Source organism: Myotis nattereri (assembly GCF_964212035.1).
Source record: "Myotis nattereri genome assembly, chromosome: X".
NCBI lineage: Eukaryota > Metazoa > Chordata > Mammalia > Chiroptera > Vespertilionidae > Myotis > Myotis nattereri.
The window spans coordinates 138,638,869-138,654,707 of NC_138078.1; the positions used below are offsets into that span (position 1 = coordinate 138,638,869).

The window sequence follows — 15,839 nt, forward strand, 5'->3', positions numbered from 1 at the left end:
AGATCCTAGGGCATTGGAAACTAAAGAGAAAATAAACAAATGGGACTACATCAAAATAAAAAGCTTCTGCACAGCAAAAGAAACCATCAACAAAACAACAAGAAAGCCCACTACATGGGAGAGCATATTCGCCAATGTTATCACTGATAAGGGTTTAATCTTCAGCATTTATAGGGAACTCATACAACTCAACAAAAGGAAGATAAACAATCCAATCAAAAAATGGGCAAAGGACCTAAATAGACACCTTTCAAAAGAGGACATTCAGAAAGCCAAGAGACATATGAAAACATGCTCAAAGTCACTAATCATCTGAGAGATGCAAATCAAAACAACAATGAGGTACCATCTCACACCTGTCAGAATGGCTATCATCAACAAATCAACAAACAACAAGTGCTGGAGAGGATGTGGAGAAAAAGGAACACTTGTGCACTGCTGGTGGGAATGCAGACTGGTGCAGCCACTATGGAAGACAGTATAGAGTTTCCTCAAAAAACTAAAAATGGAACTCCCATTTGACCCTGTGATCCCACTTCTAGGAATATATCCCAAGAAACCAGAAACACCAATCAGAAGGGATATATGCACCCCTATGTTCATAGCAGCACAATACACAATAGCTAAGATCTGGAAACAGCCTAAGTGCCCATCAGTAGATGAATGGATTAGAAAACTGTGGTACATCTACACGATAGAATACTATGCTGCTGTAAAAAAGAAGGAACTCTTACCATTTGCAAGAGCATGGATGGAACTGGAGAGCATTATGCTAAGTGAAATAAGCCAGTCAATGAAGGAAAAATACCACATGATCTCACTCATTTATGGATAATAAAGACCATTATAAGCTTATGAACAAAAATAGATACAGAGGCAGAGCTGCCTTGAACAGACTGTCAAACTACAGTGGGAAGGCCGGGGAGGGTTGGGGGGCAAGAGGAGGGGGGGGAGTAAGAGATCAACCAAAGGACTTGTATGCATGCATATAAGCATACCCAATGGACATAAGACACTGGGGGGTAGGGGAGGCTGGGGGATTGTCAAGGGCTTTGAAAAAAAGGAGACATATGTAATACTCTTTGTAATACTTTAAGCAATAAAAAAAAATAATAATAATTAAATTTGCCCTTTGGGGAGTAATTTTGTTATAAAAAAATAACAAAAGTATGTCTCTATATGTTTGGAAATTAAGAAACATAACTTTAAATAACCTATGGGTCACAAAAATGCTTTAATGGAAAAATATATTTGGATCTTAATACTAATGAAAATATTGCATATTAAAATTGTGAAGTGCAACTAAAGAAATGCTTGAAAATTTATAGCTTTTTCTATATTAGAAAAGAAAAAGACTAAAATTAATAGTCTAAACACTCATCTAAAAAATAGCAAATTAATCCCAAAGAAAGTGAGATTCATAGAGACAGATAGTAGAATGGTGAGTGTTAGGGGGTGCGGGAGGGAGACAGGGGGGTTAATGTTTAATGAGTTCAGTGTTTCAGTTTGGGAAAATGAAAAAAGTTTTGAAGGTTGATGGTGGTGATGGTTGCACTCCATTGTTAATGCATTTAATGCCACTGAACTATGCACTTAAAATAGGTAAAATGATAACTTTTATGTTATGTTTATTTTACCACAATAAAGTTAGATATAGCTTAAAAATTGAAATAGAAATCTGAACAGTACTGTAAGCATTAAAAAAGTTTAATAAATAATTTACAATTTTCATAAAGAAAACCCTAGACCAGATACAGATCTATATTTCACAAAAAATTACCACCCAAAGCATCCCAAGAGAAGCTGTTGGTAGCCAGCCTAGGAGGAGTGAGCTTGTTGTCTTGGCAACAAGAAATAGCCAAACATACTCCCATTTGTATATTTCCAACCAAACCTTATTCAAAAGCAAGGTCAAAGGAGAGCTGGAGAGTATGTTCCCTCACCCTTGACTCCATATGGGAATTGTGAACCACAGGTTGCAGAGGAAGGCACTCCGTGCCATGCCATTCTCTTGGTTCAGCTCTTGAGGCACAGCAGCATAACCAAGAAGAGATAGAAGGAAGATAGATAGATAGGGGCAATGTCACGGGAAAGGAAAATAAAACTTGGGAACCCAGCTAGGTGGAGTTACTGAGGCACCTCAACTGGGAGGGGAAGATAGGGCACTCCAGAGGCAAGAACTTTAGAATGTATGAATGTTGTTAAGACAGGCAGCTTGCAGATAACCAATCACAAGATAGTAAGGCATAAAAACCAATCTCAAGATGTTGGCTTATGGCCATGTGAGGCTCTACATATGGACTAATAGACTTTAACACCAAACTGCAACATCGAAAGAAAGCTTTGGACACTAGCCTGCTCTTGGAACCTTTTCCAGGTTCCACCTAGAATCTGCTGCACCTTTTCCAGGTCTGGCTTCTTTCAATAAACTTCAGTTCCACTATTTTTGTCTGCGATTTTATTCTCTAGCTTCACAAGACAATGAACTCAGATTCAACATCCCACAGTTTAGTATCACCAGCACCTCAGCATTTCACACTGGTGTGGCTGGTGCAATAAAAACTAAGACTGCCTTCCAGGATCTGCATAAGTTCTGGGATCATGGAGCTTTATCTGCCAGCCCAGGCACAGGGATAACATTTAACTAGCATATTCTATCCCAGAGTAAATCCTCCTTGTCACACTGACAAGTCAGCTCACTGGTTTTCACCACCCAACCCAAGAGCCTGGGACTGTCCTGACTGGGGTTGTAGAAGAAAGGAAGTTAGGGGAAGGGGAGGACACACCTGGTGGGAAAGGGGGCTTCCCCTCTCAGAACCTTTGTTTCTTCAGAGTAATGTCATCCTCACTGAGGAATGAGAGATGGACTATGCATGACATATAAAGGCCATGAATGAAGAGTGACTATTGTCATTATCACTGCTAATGTAGGGAGGGCTTCTGAGTTCTAATTTCTCTCGTGAAGGACTAGGTAGGTCCAGAAGTCTTCCTTTTTCAAGACTGCAGAACATGGAGGGGGTTGAGGGTAGGCAGGAAAGGAGAGGACTTGGTGGTCACTTCAAAACTCTTTCCAATCAAATTTACTTGAGTTTTCCATTACAGCCTAAGGGGTGTCAGGCGGAAGAAAATTCACAAAAAAGGTTTTTTGTTATTTTGGGAAAATGAATGTGGCTCAAGGGAAAATAGGAACCATTCTATGAAAAGAGTATTGATCAAGTAAAACAATTTTGATTAGAAAATGGAACTTAACTATGCAATATATGTTTAGGGGAGGACAGAAGCATGACAGTTTCTAGTGGATTGTCAGTAGGCATTCTGAAGATGCAGGGGAAGAAGGGGGCCTCTTTTTGACACGCACTTCATCAAGTGTCCCTTAGATAAGAGCCTTGTAAGCCAGGCAGAAGGGGGAAGCTCAGAAAATATCTATGCTTAATGTTCCAAATGGGAGCTCAGTGGGGCCACGTGTCACTGAAATATAGTAACCTGCTCAATCTAATTTCTTGGGGCCTTAAAAATATGTTTTTATTGATGAGAGAGAGAGAGAGAGAGAGAGAGAGAGAGAGAGAGAGAGATCTGCCGGCTGTCTCTCACATGACCCTAACCCCTACTGGAGATCAAACCCTAAACCTGGGCATATGGAATCGAACTGGTAATCTCTCAGTGCCTGGGCTAACACCCAACTCACTGAGCCATACCAGCCAGGGCTCCTTGGGGCTTTAAGTCCTGCAAATTGCTGCTGGTCTCAGCAAAGAAAAAACAGAAGAGAAGCACATGTGAGGTCTTGGAATCTTTCTGACTTGGGTTAGTGTGAGATTGTTTCCTCATTTGTCTCCTTTTATAGAACGTTCCAATGATATTCTTTAGTGATTCTACAGACAAATAAATGGTGCTAGTAGTATGTTTCATTGTAGTTCATGCTTGTGCTTCTTTAAAATTCCAGAGAGTCACATCTCCTCTGTCCCTCCACCCATTCCCTTGTGTCATTCCAGTCACGCCTTACTTGAGGAGGTGGCACTGGTACCTTCACGTAACTCACAATTCCCCACATTTCACTCATGGACCTCCCTCTGCCTGGGATGGATTACAGAAGTAATATTAGACAGTCCTGACGTGACCCACTAGTTAAAATGACCAAACTATTTAAATAAAAGTAACTTTTTTCTGATTGCTTGCTGATTATAACATTATGTAAAAACAGTAGATGGATGTTCACCAAATTTGAAAGTGATTCGAGATGATCTGGCTTAAAATATAGGTTACATAACATATGCAAAATTTCTCTGAGAGGGTCCTGGAAAGGACCCCCCCCCCCTCAAAAACACACACACACACAAACAAAACTAACTCTTACAGGGAAGCTGAAATAGAGGTTCTCAGTCTTACCATAACCTTTAAGATACCATCGATAGAAAATGCACAATGGTTTCAAATATGAGCTCACGTCAAAACATGTAAATATTTCAAATGATGGGGGCCAATTTGCAGACAAACTGCTACTTGCAGAGGCAGCTCTACAGTGCAGTCTATCTCAGACCAACGGGAGACAAGTATTTCTTTAAAATGGGTCACAAACTTCCTGAGTAAATACAGAGTGCTGGATAAAGCCAGTAGAAAACATGCACAAGCCAGTTTCTAACAGGGGCAAGACGGCAAGGTGATAGCCACAGGACAAGCAGGGCTCCTCAGGTCTTGAATCAATACATTCTGCTCTCCAGAGCTGACCAAGCCCCTTGTTGAGAAAAGGGCTGAGAGGAAGGAAGGAAGGCCCTTTACCTACCAAATGCCAAGCCCTCAGATTTGTCTCATATAGGATGAGTCAGAGGCTGTAGCCCTCAGTCTAAGGGTTGCCAGGTAATATACAGGGTATCCAGTTAAATTTAAACTTCAAAGAAATGGATAATTTGTGGTATAAGCATGTCCAAATATTGCAAGAGCACACTTATACTAATATTTTATTTGTATTTATTTGAAATTAAATTTTAACTGGGAATTCCACATTTTTATTTGCTAACTAGAGGCCTGGTGCACGAATTCGTGCACCATTGGGGTACCTCGGTCTGGCCTGTGGGATTGGGCCAAAACCAGCTCTCTGACATCTCTCAAGAGGTCCTGGGTTGCATGAGGGCACAGGCCAGGCTGAGGGACCCCGCCAGTGCATGATCAGGGCTGGGGAGGAATGCAGGAGGTTGGCCAGTTGGGGAGGGACCGTGGCAGGGCTCCATGGCATGTCCATCCCATCTCAGTTCTGATTGGCCAGACCCCAGCAGCAAGCTAACCTACTGGTTGGAGCATCTGCCCCCTGGTGGTCAGTGCACATGATAGTGAGTGGTTGAGCAGCCTTAGCATATCGTTAGCATATTACGCTTTGATTGGTTGAACGGACGACCAGACGACTGGACACTTAGCATATTAGGCTTTTATTATATAGGATGTGAGCAAGCCTACCCAGGTAGGCTATAAGGGGGACTCTAGCCCCAGAAAGGGAGCATGATAGGGCCTATGGTCCCTGAGAGAGCCAGATAGCTCTCTTTCCATGGAGCTGGACAGATTATTATCAGGCATTGGGCCAGAAGCCCCATTGCCAGAAATAAGGCACAGGGTGAAATTTAGTCTGAGTACCAAAGCAAGATTTTATGAACTAGACAAGTATATAAAATCCCTTAAGGACCATACTCTCAGGAACACTGAATCACTTAGTGCTAGGTCTAGAATTCCTTAAATTGCTGGGGGTTAGATAAAGGATTGGGTTAAGAGCAGGGTTTCTCCAAGAGGGGTCTTGCATCAGAATCACCTGGGACACTTGGGAAACATACAGATTCCAGGTCCCCACCCCAGACCTACTGAATCAGAATCTCAAGGGGCAGGCTTAGAAAGCTACATTTTTCCTAAGCACTCCTGGTGTCTTTAACACAGTGGTTCTCAACCTGTGGGTCATGACCCCTTTGGCAGTCGAACGACCCTTTCACAGGGGTCGCCTAAGATCATCCTGCATATCAGATATTTACTTTATGATTCAAAACAGTAGCAACACTACAGTTGTAAAGTAGCAACAAAAATAATTTTATGGTTGGGTCACAACATGAAGAACTGTATTTAAAGGGCCAGAAGGTTGAGAACCACTGCTTTAACATATACTAAATCTGAGAACCAGTGCCTTAGAGATGGGAACAATGTGTGCAAATAATCAGTAAGGCATAATGTTAAGGCACAGACTCTGGAGCCAGACCTCTCATGCTAGACTTCTAGCTTTACCATTTATTATCTGTGTAAGCTGGGGCAAGTGACATAACTTCTCTGGGACTCAGTTTCTTTATCTGTGAAATGGGATAATAATTTTTGCTTGTCTCATAGGACTAATGTCAGCGTTAAATGAAAACATATGAACAAACACTCTGAACAGTGTCTGGAATCTAGGAAGCACACATACATTCATGTTAGCCATTATTAGGGGATGAGTGGTCTGGCTGGGGTGAAAGAGGATCATTTTGCACCCTGAAGACCACCCGTGTCCTATTTCTTGCAGTAGAGTGGGCTGTAGGAGAGCTCCCAGGGCAAGGGGCTTGTTGCAACAGAAGTCATGAGGATGAGTAATAAGAGGAACAGTCTTTAAATGCACGGATGATCCCGCTTGGCTAGCAGGAGAAGTGAAGAAATACATATCATTCATTAAGTTCTAATTAGCAGATAAATGTACAAGGGGAAGGGAGTTCAATTGTTACTGCTATAGGTGATTAATGTTCTTCTTGTCTCTCTTGTAACCCTTTGATTTGAACCACTTAAGCTGTGGTCTTTATCAGGCAGTACAATCCTGGAAATACTGGGTGCTAATTATTTTGGTGAGCCCCTGCTCTCTGTAATGACTCAAGCACAGGGAGAGGGAGGATAAAGTGGTTCTTGTCATGATGAATTAAGGCCAGAGGATGTGACTAGACATAGTCTCTTTAGGAAAACAACAATAGTAAAAAGGACAGCACCTGTCGCAAATTGCTCTTGAGTTTGTTGATGTAATGACCTGGCTGGCCTCTAGTTCTAGTGACTTGATTCTTGTCAAAATCCTTGCTCAGTTCCTTTGAGACTGAAGCCTTTTTCCTGAAATCCTGCTCCAACCCTTGACCTGGAACCAAATCTTCCTTAGCCTGTGATGGCTCCACAATCTGCTGAAACCCAGCTTCCCCTGCCTGAGGTCATCCAGCCACCTGTGTATTTCCATCTGACCTGTCTCTGGACCAAGCATCACTCACGCTTTCATTCTGACCAATGTCAAGAAATCTGATCATTCCATCTTGTGGAAAACATACAAACTATATCAGTGAAGCATCTCAAGGAGCAGTGAAAAGGCAAACCCCTGTGTATGCCCCTTTCCATCTGGCACTCTGTCACATGTCACAGTGGCCTGGGATGCTGGTGAGTTCCCATTGGGTGGCTTCTTCTAGGAACTAGAGGCTAGAGGCAAGGTCTCTGATATCTCATAGAGCCTCTGTTTTCTATGGAAGTACAACAGAATAGAGTTTAGACAGAATATTAGAAACTTTCAGAACGAGAATCAATAATAGCTACCAGTTGTTGAATGCTTACTCTCTTCTGGATAGTGTTTAAGTGCTTATATGTATTACCACATTTAACTCTGCCATCGACACTATGATGAGGCACTATGATTATCTGCATTATATAGCTTAGGAAACTGAGACACAGAGAGGCTAAGTAACTTTTCCAATGCCACACAGCTGACCAGTGGTAGAGCTGGGTTCAAGCTTGTTTTTATTTTCAAGAAGCTAAATACACTCTCGATTCATTAGGCATCTAAAAGGTCCTGGGGTAGGAACAGTTTGAGGAGCAGGGGCTGCATAGGCAAAGCAGCTCCCATGCTTCCAAATACCTTCCCACGAACAGATAAGATACTCCAAGCATTCATGAATGAACGGAGAATGTTTTGCTTGTATTCAAACCAAAAGACATTTTCATTATTACTGCATTGTCATTTTGCCAGTTTTCATATATTAGTGTGTCAATCAATGGTCTAATGTGGATTTAGCAGATGATCTGGTAATGTCAGAGGAGCATTGGCCAATAAGGTTGGAGTGCTTGGGATGGCCCTTGAGTGCCCAGCCTTCCCTGAGGGAGGGGGCAGGTGTGAGCTGGCACTAAGAGGCTCTCTGCTTCACTATTTTGAGCCAGGGACTGCTTGCAGCTAAAAGAGAATCCAAAATGTTCATTGCAGTAGTACTCAGAATAGTCAAAAAGTGGAAACAACCCAATGATCCATTAATAGATGACTAGATAATCAAAATGTGGTCTCTCCATATAATGGAATATTATTCAGCCATAAAAAGGCAGGAAGTACTGATCCATATTATAACATGGATAAACCTTAAGAACATTATGCTAAGGGAAAAAAGCCAGACACAAGAGGACAAATATTATATGATTTCATTTATGTGGAATGTCCAGAATAAGAATAGGCAGATCCACAGAGACAGAAAGCAGATTAGTAGTTTCTAGGAGCTGAGGGAGGGGAGGAAATAGGGAGTAACTGCTAATGGGCCTAGGGTTTCTTCTGGGGGAGATGGAAATGTTCTGAAATTAGAGAATGTTGATAGTGGCACCACTGCATGAAAGTACATAAAACCACTAATGGTGTACTTCAAAAAGGTGAATATGGTATATGACTTTGTCTCAGTAAAATCAATCAAGCAAACAAACAAACAAACAAAAAAGCTAGAACAACAAAAAATCAGAACAGATTTCTAGTATTGAAAAATTCAAGTCCCACTGGGTCATGGTCAAGCAGTGTCAAAACAGGGGCAAGGGGATCAGCTCGCTCTGCTCACTCTTCAGTCCCAGGGAAGTTCAGGCCACATTCATGGAGAATTCCCAGCACCCTGGGCCTCCAGGGGCTATGGAGCCATCGCATCTCAGAAGTACAGCGCACTGAAATAAAACAATGCCTGAAATAACAGTTTGCCAGCTCTCTTAATAGGATTAGAGGGGCGGGGGAGCGGGCAGAGGAGACTCCAGTGTCTTAAGTCACTAGAATGCTTGTTTTCTTTTTCTCCTTCAGATTTTTGTTTATTTGCATTAAAAAAATGTCTCCTTGCCACAAGTTAAAGGACATAAACCCTTCTGGAACCGGCGCCAGTAGCCTGATGTGGACGAAATACTACCCCAAGGCGAGGCTGGGCTTTTGGCTGCTGCCCCTTTTCGGGGCTCACAGTTGCCTAGGGAGGATAGCAGAACCGGTTCTTGGGCTGCATTTAAGAATAAATCCTGGCTAAGTCCAGCCTTGAGAATTCACGGACTGTGTGGAGAAGTGAGATAATGAATGCGAAAAGGCTCCAGGTAAAAGATTGTTTTACCTAAGGATTCCCTTCTCAGTAGGGAGCGCAGGATAGGTCTCTCTCTCTCTCTCTCTCTCTCTCTCTCTCTCTCTCTCTCTCTCGACTCATCTTCAAACAAGGGACACATTCCTACTTGAGCTTTTAAGCTAGACAAAGTGTGTGCAATCTAGTTGTCTGCAGGGTCTGTTTTTCTGTTAAAGGTCCCTGAATGTTGAAGTCCCTCATGGAACCCGCCCCCAGCCCCTACACTCCCCTCCCACCCCCACCCCCGTTTCCGCCCCTTTCCTGGTGGGGCAGGAGAGCGGCTGTGTCCAGACGGTGGCGCACAGGAACAAGCAACCCCCTCTCCCCTACTGCGGCAAGACAAGACAAGTCAGGAAAACTTTCAAGGTGTTTAGCTGAAATTTTCTGGGAGGTTTCTCAACAAGAGCCCTAACTTTTACTAAAGGGCAAAAACCCACTCTAGTGACCAAGGTTGTTGAGTGAGCAAGTGTGAGAATCTCGCTCTTTTAGCCGGGACCATTAGGATTTCCCGGAGCCCGCGCTCGGCTTGCTTAGGCACACCCAGGGAACAACCGTGACGCCTGAGGAGGGAGATCCACTGGGCTAGGGGACAGCCTGACCCAGAGGAAGACGAAATGAGACCCGCGGAAGGAGATGGCAAGGGAGAATGACCGAAATAAATTGTGCCTGGTATAGGGGTGGTGGTACTGGTCTCCTGGTGGCTTCTTGGCTGAGCCTCCGGGCACCTCCACGCCTGTCCCACCTCTGCAGCTTAGCTCCAAAAGCTTTCCCCAGTGCTTTGCGCCACCTGCGGAGCATAGGAGCCAGAGCTACTCACCTCTGGTTTCTTTTGAGAAGCAGCGGCCCAAGAGAAGGGCTTTCTTGGTGTTTTCCTTTTTCCCCCAAAGCAGCATCTGAGCTCCCGCAGCCAGGGTGACCGGCAGCTGGGGAGGGGATGAACTCCCGCTCTCACTTGCCCCAAAGCTGTGCTGGAGTGGACACCTCCCCTTGTTTCCAGAGTACAGGCTCTGTCCCCTTCTCCCAGAGCCTGGCGCAAGAAACATCTCTTCATGCAGGGCAGAAGTCCGGACTGGACTGAGCGGCCACCAGCCATTGATTCTAAGGGTGCCAATGGGCTCCTGGCAGGCACAGGAGAAGGGTTACGTTCCCCGGAGACCTAGGTTCTGGGTGGAAGCATCCAGCAGCTGTCCCCTACTCCCCTAAGATTGTGGAAGGTTTTGAAGTGCTGCGAGTAAGATAAACTCTTAAGGAGACTGTACGGGCATAGATCTAGGGTTCAAAGGGCCACTGGCCACCTCTCACACTGCTCGGGGCTTCAGAGTGGCTTGGGTTGACACTAGACCCCAAGAAGGACCCAATGACCATGCTCTGCTGTTTACATTGCTTCGCAGAGTGTTTGCATTGGAAGCAGAGAGAGAAGAATTTGCCAAAAGTGGATGCGCAATGGCTGGGGTGTCTGTGGGAGGGAGGTGGACTCTGAGCTTGTCACAACCATAAGTACCTAGGGAAAGGCTTGGGAGGGGGCTTGTGACTAGAGGGAAAGCACAAATAAGGCAGTCGGAAGCAAGATGACACCTCAATGTGGATTTGTCCAAGAAGAGTTGGTGACTAAAGCAGGGGTGGTCAGGAAGGTCTGATTGGTCAGGGGGCGGGATTTGGGGTGGGGCTAGGTCCCTCTTGAGGCTTTAAAAGCTCATCGGAGAGGGGGGCAGGATGCTGTCATTTGCTCTCTGTTTCTCAGAGGGGAAGCAGCTTTTCCAAGCAGCTCCTGGTGACAGAGCAGGTGTTCATTGTCTGGACTGGCTGGGAGATCCTAACGGTCTCTGGCAGCAACATGGTGCCTACCCTGGCAGTCCCCACCCCATACGGCTGTATTGGCTGTAAGCTGCCACAGCCAGACTACCCACCAGCACTAATCACCTTCATGTTCTGCGTAATGGTTATCACCATCATCATAGACCTCACTGGCAACTCCTTGGTGATTTTGGCTGTGGGGAAGAGCAAGAAGCTCCGAAATTCTGGTAAGCTAACCTTCCTTCTCTCTATCCAGCTGGCAGCCACTTGCAACACCTAGGGTGTTAATTTGTGCGCCCAGAACAGGGAATCTATGGACAAGCCCTCACACTGAATGTCCCTGCTCCCAATTCCCTGAAAATCTGAGCGGTGATGTTATGCATGGGCCCCGTAAACTTAGAGATTTTCCAGGCTCAGGGAGCTCAGAGATTTAGCTTTGGGAGGCAAAGCGCAAAGCTCGCACTGTGTGGCAAACCGCCTAGTCCTGCCCCGTCAGGGACCTGATGCAGAGGAACGCGGCACTCTAACGGAGAGTCCGGCAACCACCTGGGGACAACACGCAGAGCTGGACGCCACAGAGGTGGCCGCGCGGAGGCGAAATGGACGCAGGGAGAGCAGCTAGGCTGAGACCCGCTCCCCGCTCCCAGCTCCGGGAAAGTTAAGTTCTAGTGGCTGCCATGGCGCTTACCTGAGGTAGCGCAGCAGCTGTGCCTTTGGGGGGCCAAGTCCCCACTCGCCCCTGTTCTGGGATCTAGGGCGGCTCCTGGGTAGCTACGGAGAACGGAGCAGAGACCCCTGAGCCTGAGTATGGAGCAGGTTGGTCTGAGCCCGCGAGAGCTGAGCTCCATCCGCCAGTCCCAGGGCGCACGGTGGAGAGAGGCGAGCGGCAGGCTGGGCGCAGCAGGCTGTGGCAGCAACGGAAGCGGCAGCGGTGGAGATCCCAAAGTCCGTAAGCAAGGTAGTGGGGGATCGCAGCGTGGGACCTAGGTGAGGCTCGGGAGTTTGGGGTTGGACAGAAGATAGGATTGCAGGAGGGTTGCAGAAGTGCTCGGAGGGGTCGTGGGGGGGGGGTTCAGCGAGTCTGCAGAGCGAGGGGCATCTGGGACCTGGTTGAGCGGCGAGTGAGATTCCCCTTGCTGCCAGCAAGTGCTCAGGGAAGGGAGCCGGCTTCTAGCGGGACTGCGGAGAGGCGCGGGAGGATGCTGGGGGCTGAGACCTGGGCCGGGGCTAGAGGCAGCAAACATTTCGAGGCGGTGAACCGACTTTGCAGGTTGGGTGGGAGAGGGTTCAGGAGGGAAAGAGGAGGGCAAAGGGGTCCAAACTCTGCCCTCTGGCCGCGGAAGGGAGGGTCCCGCGCCCGGGGATCTCTGGCCAAGTTCTCTCTGGGTCTCCCAGGGGATGGTGGTGCGAAAAGATGGAGGGAGGGGGTGTCCGAGGGGTTCGAGTACCCACTGGACCCGGGAGGTCGGGGCGTGAGGGAGAAGGCGGTCAGTCTCGAGGAGATTATTTTGCTGGGTCGAAGAATCAGAAACACCACACAAGTTTCAAAATGCAGTGGAGGGCACGCAATCATTCAAAGTTTTCTTCTAAACTTTGGTGGATGTGTTTGATTTCTCCTGGATCCCCTGGGGACACGGACCACACACTTGGACCTCACCTTTACTTTAGTAGTCCGGTCCCAAGGGGCAGAACCACCCAGCCCCAGGGTCATCTGAGAAGTCCATTTTTCTTTTATTTAATTTTCTTCTTCCCTTTACTTTCCTCCTTCTTTCCCTTCTAAAATTTAAGTGAAGGTTTTCATGGCTGTGTGGCTTTGTTTTTAAGGCTTTGCCCTCTCTCTTTCCCGCTTCTCTTCGCTTAATTCATTACTTTGAGGGAAACCCTAGAAAAATCCTCTTGGGTGGAAAGCACCCAGGCTATGCGCTCTGGCAGCGCCAGCCAGCATGAGGAGGCAGAGGAGCTGAGCCATTCCTTTGCTCTTTGAAAAAGTACTCATTTTCTCCCAGTCCCAAATGAAGTGCAATATTTTGCTAGACCAGTGCTAATTAGCAATGAGGTGCTTCCAAAGAAAGAGGATTCTCCGCGTTCATTTGGCTTCTACCTTTTCTTTCTTTCTTTTTTGAACGGTTTTACTAAAATGTTCCTACCGCTGCCCTACGAAACCGGAGTCCGCCTCCCTACCGCCCCCCCTCCCCCCCCCCCACACTTTTCTGTTTAGCAGTGCCAGGGGCCGGACCCTGGTGCAGAGTGGCGAATGTGCTTGTGCCGCTCAGAGCCTGGACGGGCATCAAGTATGCACTTGTGCTAATCCTTGCAGGATTTTCCTGATTAAAAAAAAAAAAAAAGTCCTGCTCACTATTTCTTTGGTCTCAGACTAAATTTTACAGGGTTCCCTCTCTTCCCCTCAGCTTTTATTCTTATGTTATCATGGAAATAATACATTTTACTAGGCTGAGTCTTAGATCCTTGTCTAATTCCGCTGAGGAAAACTGTCGAAGAAAACTACAATTCTCTGTGAACTTATTTGCATTATAATTGCAGTGATAGGCTAGAGAAGGCAGAGGTCTAATTTTGCGGGGTGCAGGGTATGGAAGCTTCCCGACATTACTGCAATCTCTCCCTCCTCCCACTCGCCATCCTGCTTCCTACAACAGCTTGATCACCACCACCACCCTTTCCCCTCTCTCCCCACCCTACCCCCAGGAAAAAAAAAAGTCTGCATTTTATCTTTGTTTAAAATGGTCGCTTTGTGTCGCTGTGTGAGTGTGAAGGGTTCCTCAAGGGGCTTTTGTATTTACTGCTTTTTGAAGAAATAATGTGGACAAAGAACAGGTCTCCCTAACCTGACTGTGCATCAGAATCACCTGGGATATGTTTGTAAATAAAAATAAAACCACAACTGTATTTCGTTGAAAGAATTCTAGAATTCTAAATTGTCAAGATTCCAGTTCCAGTTGGCCTTTTCCTCGAGCTTAAACTTGTAGTTTTTCATACTTAACCATTTATTCTTCTCTGTCTTTCCCCCATCTCCCTCCCCGGATGTGTTTTTCAGGCAACATCTTTGTGGTTAGCCTCTCAGTGGCTGATATGCTGGTGGCCATTTACCCCTACCCTCTGATGCTGCATGCCATGGCCATTGGGGGCTGGGATCTGAGCAAGTTCCAGTGCCAGGTGGTCGGATTTATCACAGGGCTGAGTGTGGTCGGCTCTATCTTCAATATCATGGCAATTGCCATCAATCGTTACTGCTACATCTGTCACAGCCTCCAGTACGAGCGGATCTTCAGTGTGCGCAATACCTGCATTTACCTGGTTGTCACCTGGATCATGACCGTCCTGGCTGTCCTGCCCAACATGTACATTGGCACCATCGAGTATGATCCTCGCACCTACACCTGCATCTTCAACTATCTGAACAACCCCATCTTTGCAGTGACCATCGTCTGTATCCACTTTGTCCTCCCTCTGCTCATAGTGGGTTTTTGCTATGCGAGGATCTGGATGAAAGTGCTGGCAGCCCGTGATCCTGCTAGGCAAAATCCTGACAACCAATTTGCTGAGGTTCACAATTTTCTAACCATGTTCGTGATCTTCCTCCTCTTTGCAGTGTGCTGGTGCCCTATCAATGTGCTCACTGTCTTGGTGTCAGTCAACCCAAAACAGATAGCAAGCAAGATCCCCAACTGGCTTTATCTTGCAGCCCACTTCATGGCCTACTTCAACAGCTGCCTCAACGCTGTGATCTATGGACTGCTCAATGAGAATTTCCGAAGAGAATATTGGACCATCCTCCATGTTATTCGACACCCTATTCTCTTCCTCTCTGGTGTCATCACTGATATACGTGAGATGTGGGAGGCCAGTGTCCTAGCTCGTGTCCATGCCCATGCCCCTACTCCTGCCCTTGAACAAGCTCAAGAACAAGCCCATGAACAAGACCATGCCCATGCCTGTCCTGCTCCAGAGGAAATACCAATGAACGTCCGGAATGTTCCACTACCTGGTAATGCTGTAGCTGACCAACCTGAGCATGCCTCTGGCCACCCCAAGCCAGCCTCTGTTCATTCCAGGCCTGCCTCTGCCTACCACAAATCTGTTTCTGACCACCAGAAGCCTGTCTTTAGCCACTCCACGCTAGCCTCTGGTCACCCCAAGTCTGCCACTGTCTACCGCAAGCAGGCCTCTGTCCATTTCAAAGATGACTATGTCCATTTCAAGCCTGCCTCTGTCCATTTCAAAGATGACTATGTCCATTTCAAGCCTTCCTCTGTCCATTTCAAGGCTGACTCTGTTTATTTCAAGCCTGCCTCCAGCCATCCCAAGCCTGTCCCTGGCCACCAAATCCCTACTGGAAGCCCCTCCAAGAGTCTCTTCAGCCCTGTCACCAGCCGCCCTAAACCCACCACTGGTCATGTCAAGCCTGCCATCACTGGTTATCCTCAGCCCTCTACTGCCGGACACTCTGAGCTCACTATGTCCTGCCACCCTGAGACCACTGCTACCAGACACCTTGAGTGTGGTGTTACTGATCGCCCTGAGCCTCCCTCCAGCCCTGCCACTGGCTCCCTCAAGCCTGGGGTCACCACTCACCCTCTTGACTCCACTGTGGTCACCACTGACAGCATTGATTACCATGAGGTTGTGGTACTTGATGTTGAAATTGATTCTTATGAAATGGCCATATGA

At 46.6% G+C, this 15,839-nt stretch overlaps 1 protein-coding gene across 1 annotated transcript; it reads left to right on the forward strand.

Moving 5' to 3' along the window:
* Positions 1 to 11,184: 11,184 nt before the first annotated feature.
* On the forward strand, positions 11,185 to 15,839 carry GPR50 (G protein-coupled receptor 50; the record flags this gene model as incomplete). The annotated part of the gene is made up of 2 exons (XM_081081721.1): positions 11,185 to 11,380; positions 14,206 to 15,839. The coding sequence occupies exons 1-2, from the start codon at positions 11,194 to 11,196 to the stop codon at positions 15,837 to 15,839; spliced, it is 1,821 nt and encodes a 606-aa protein (XP_080937847.1). The 5' UTR covers positions 11,185 to 11,193.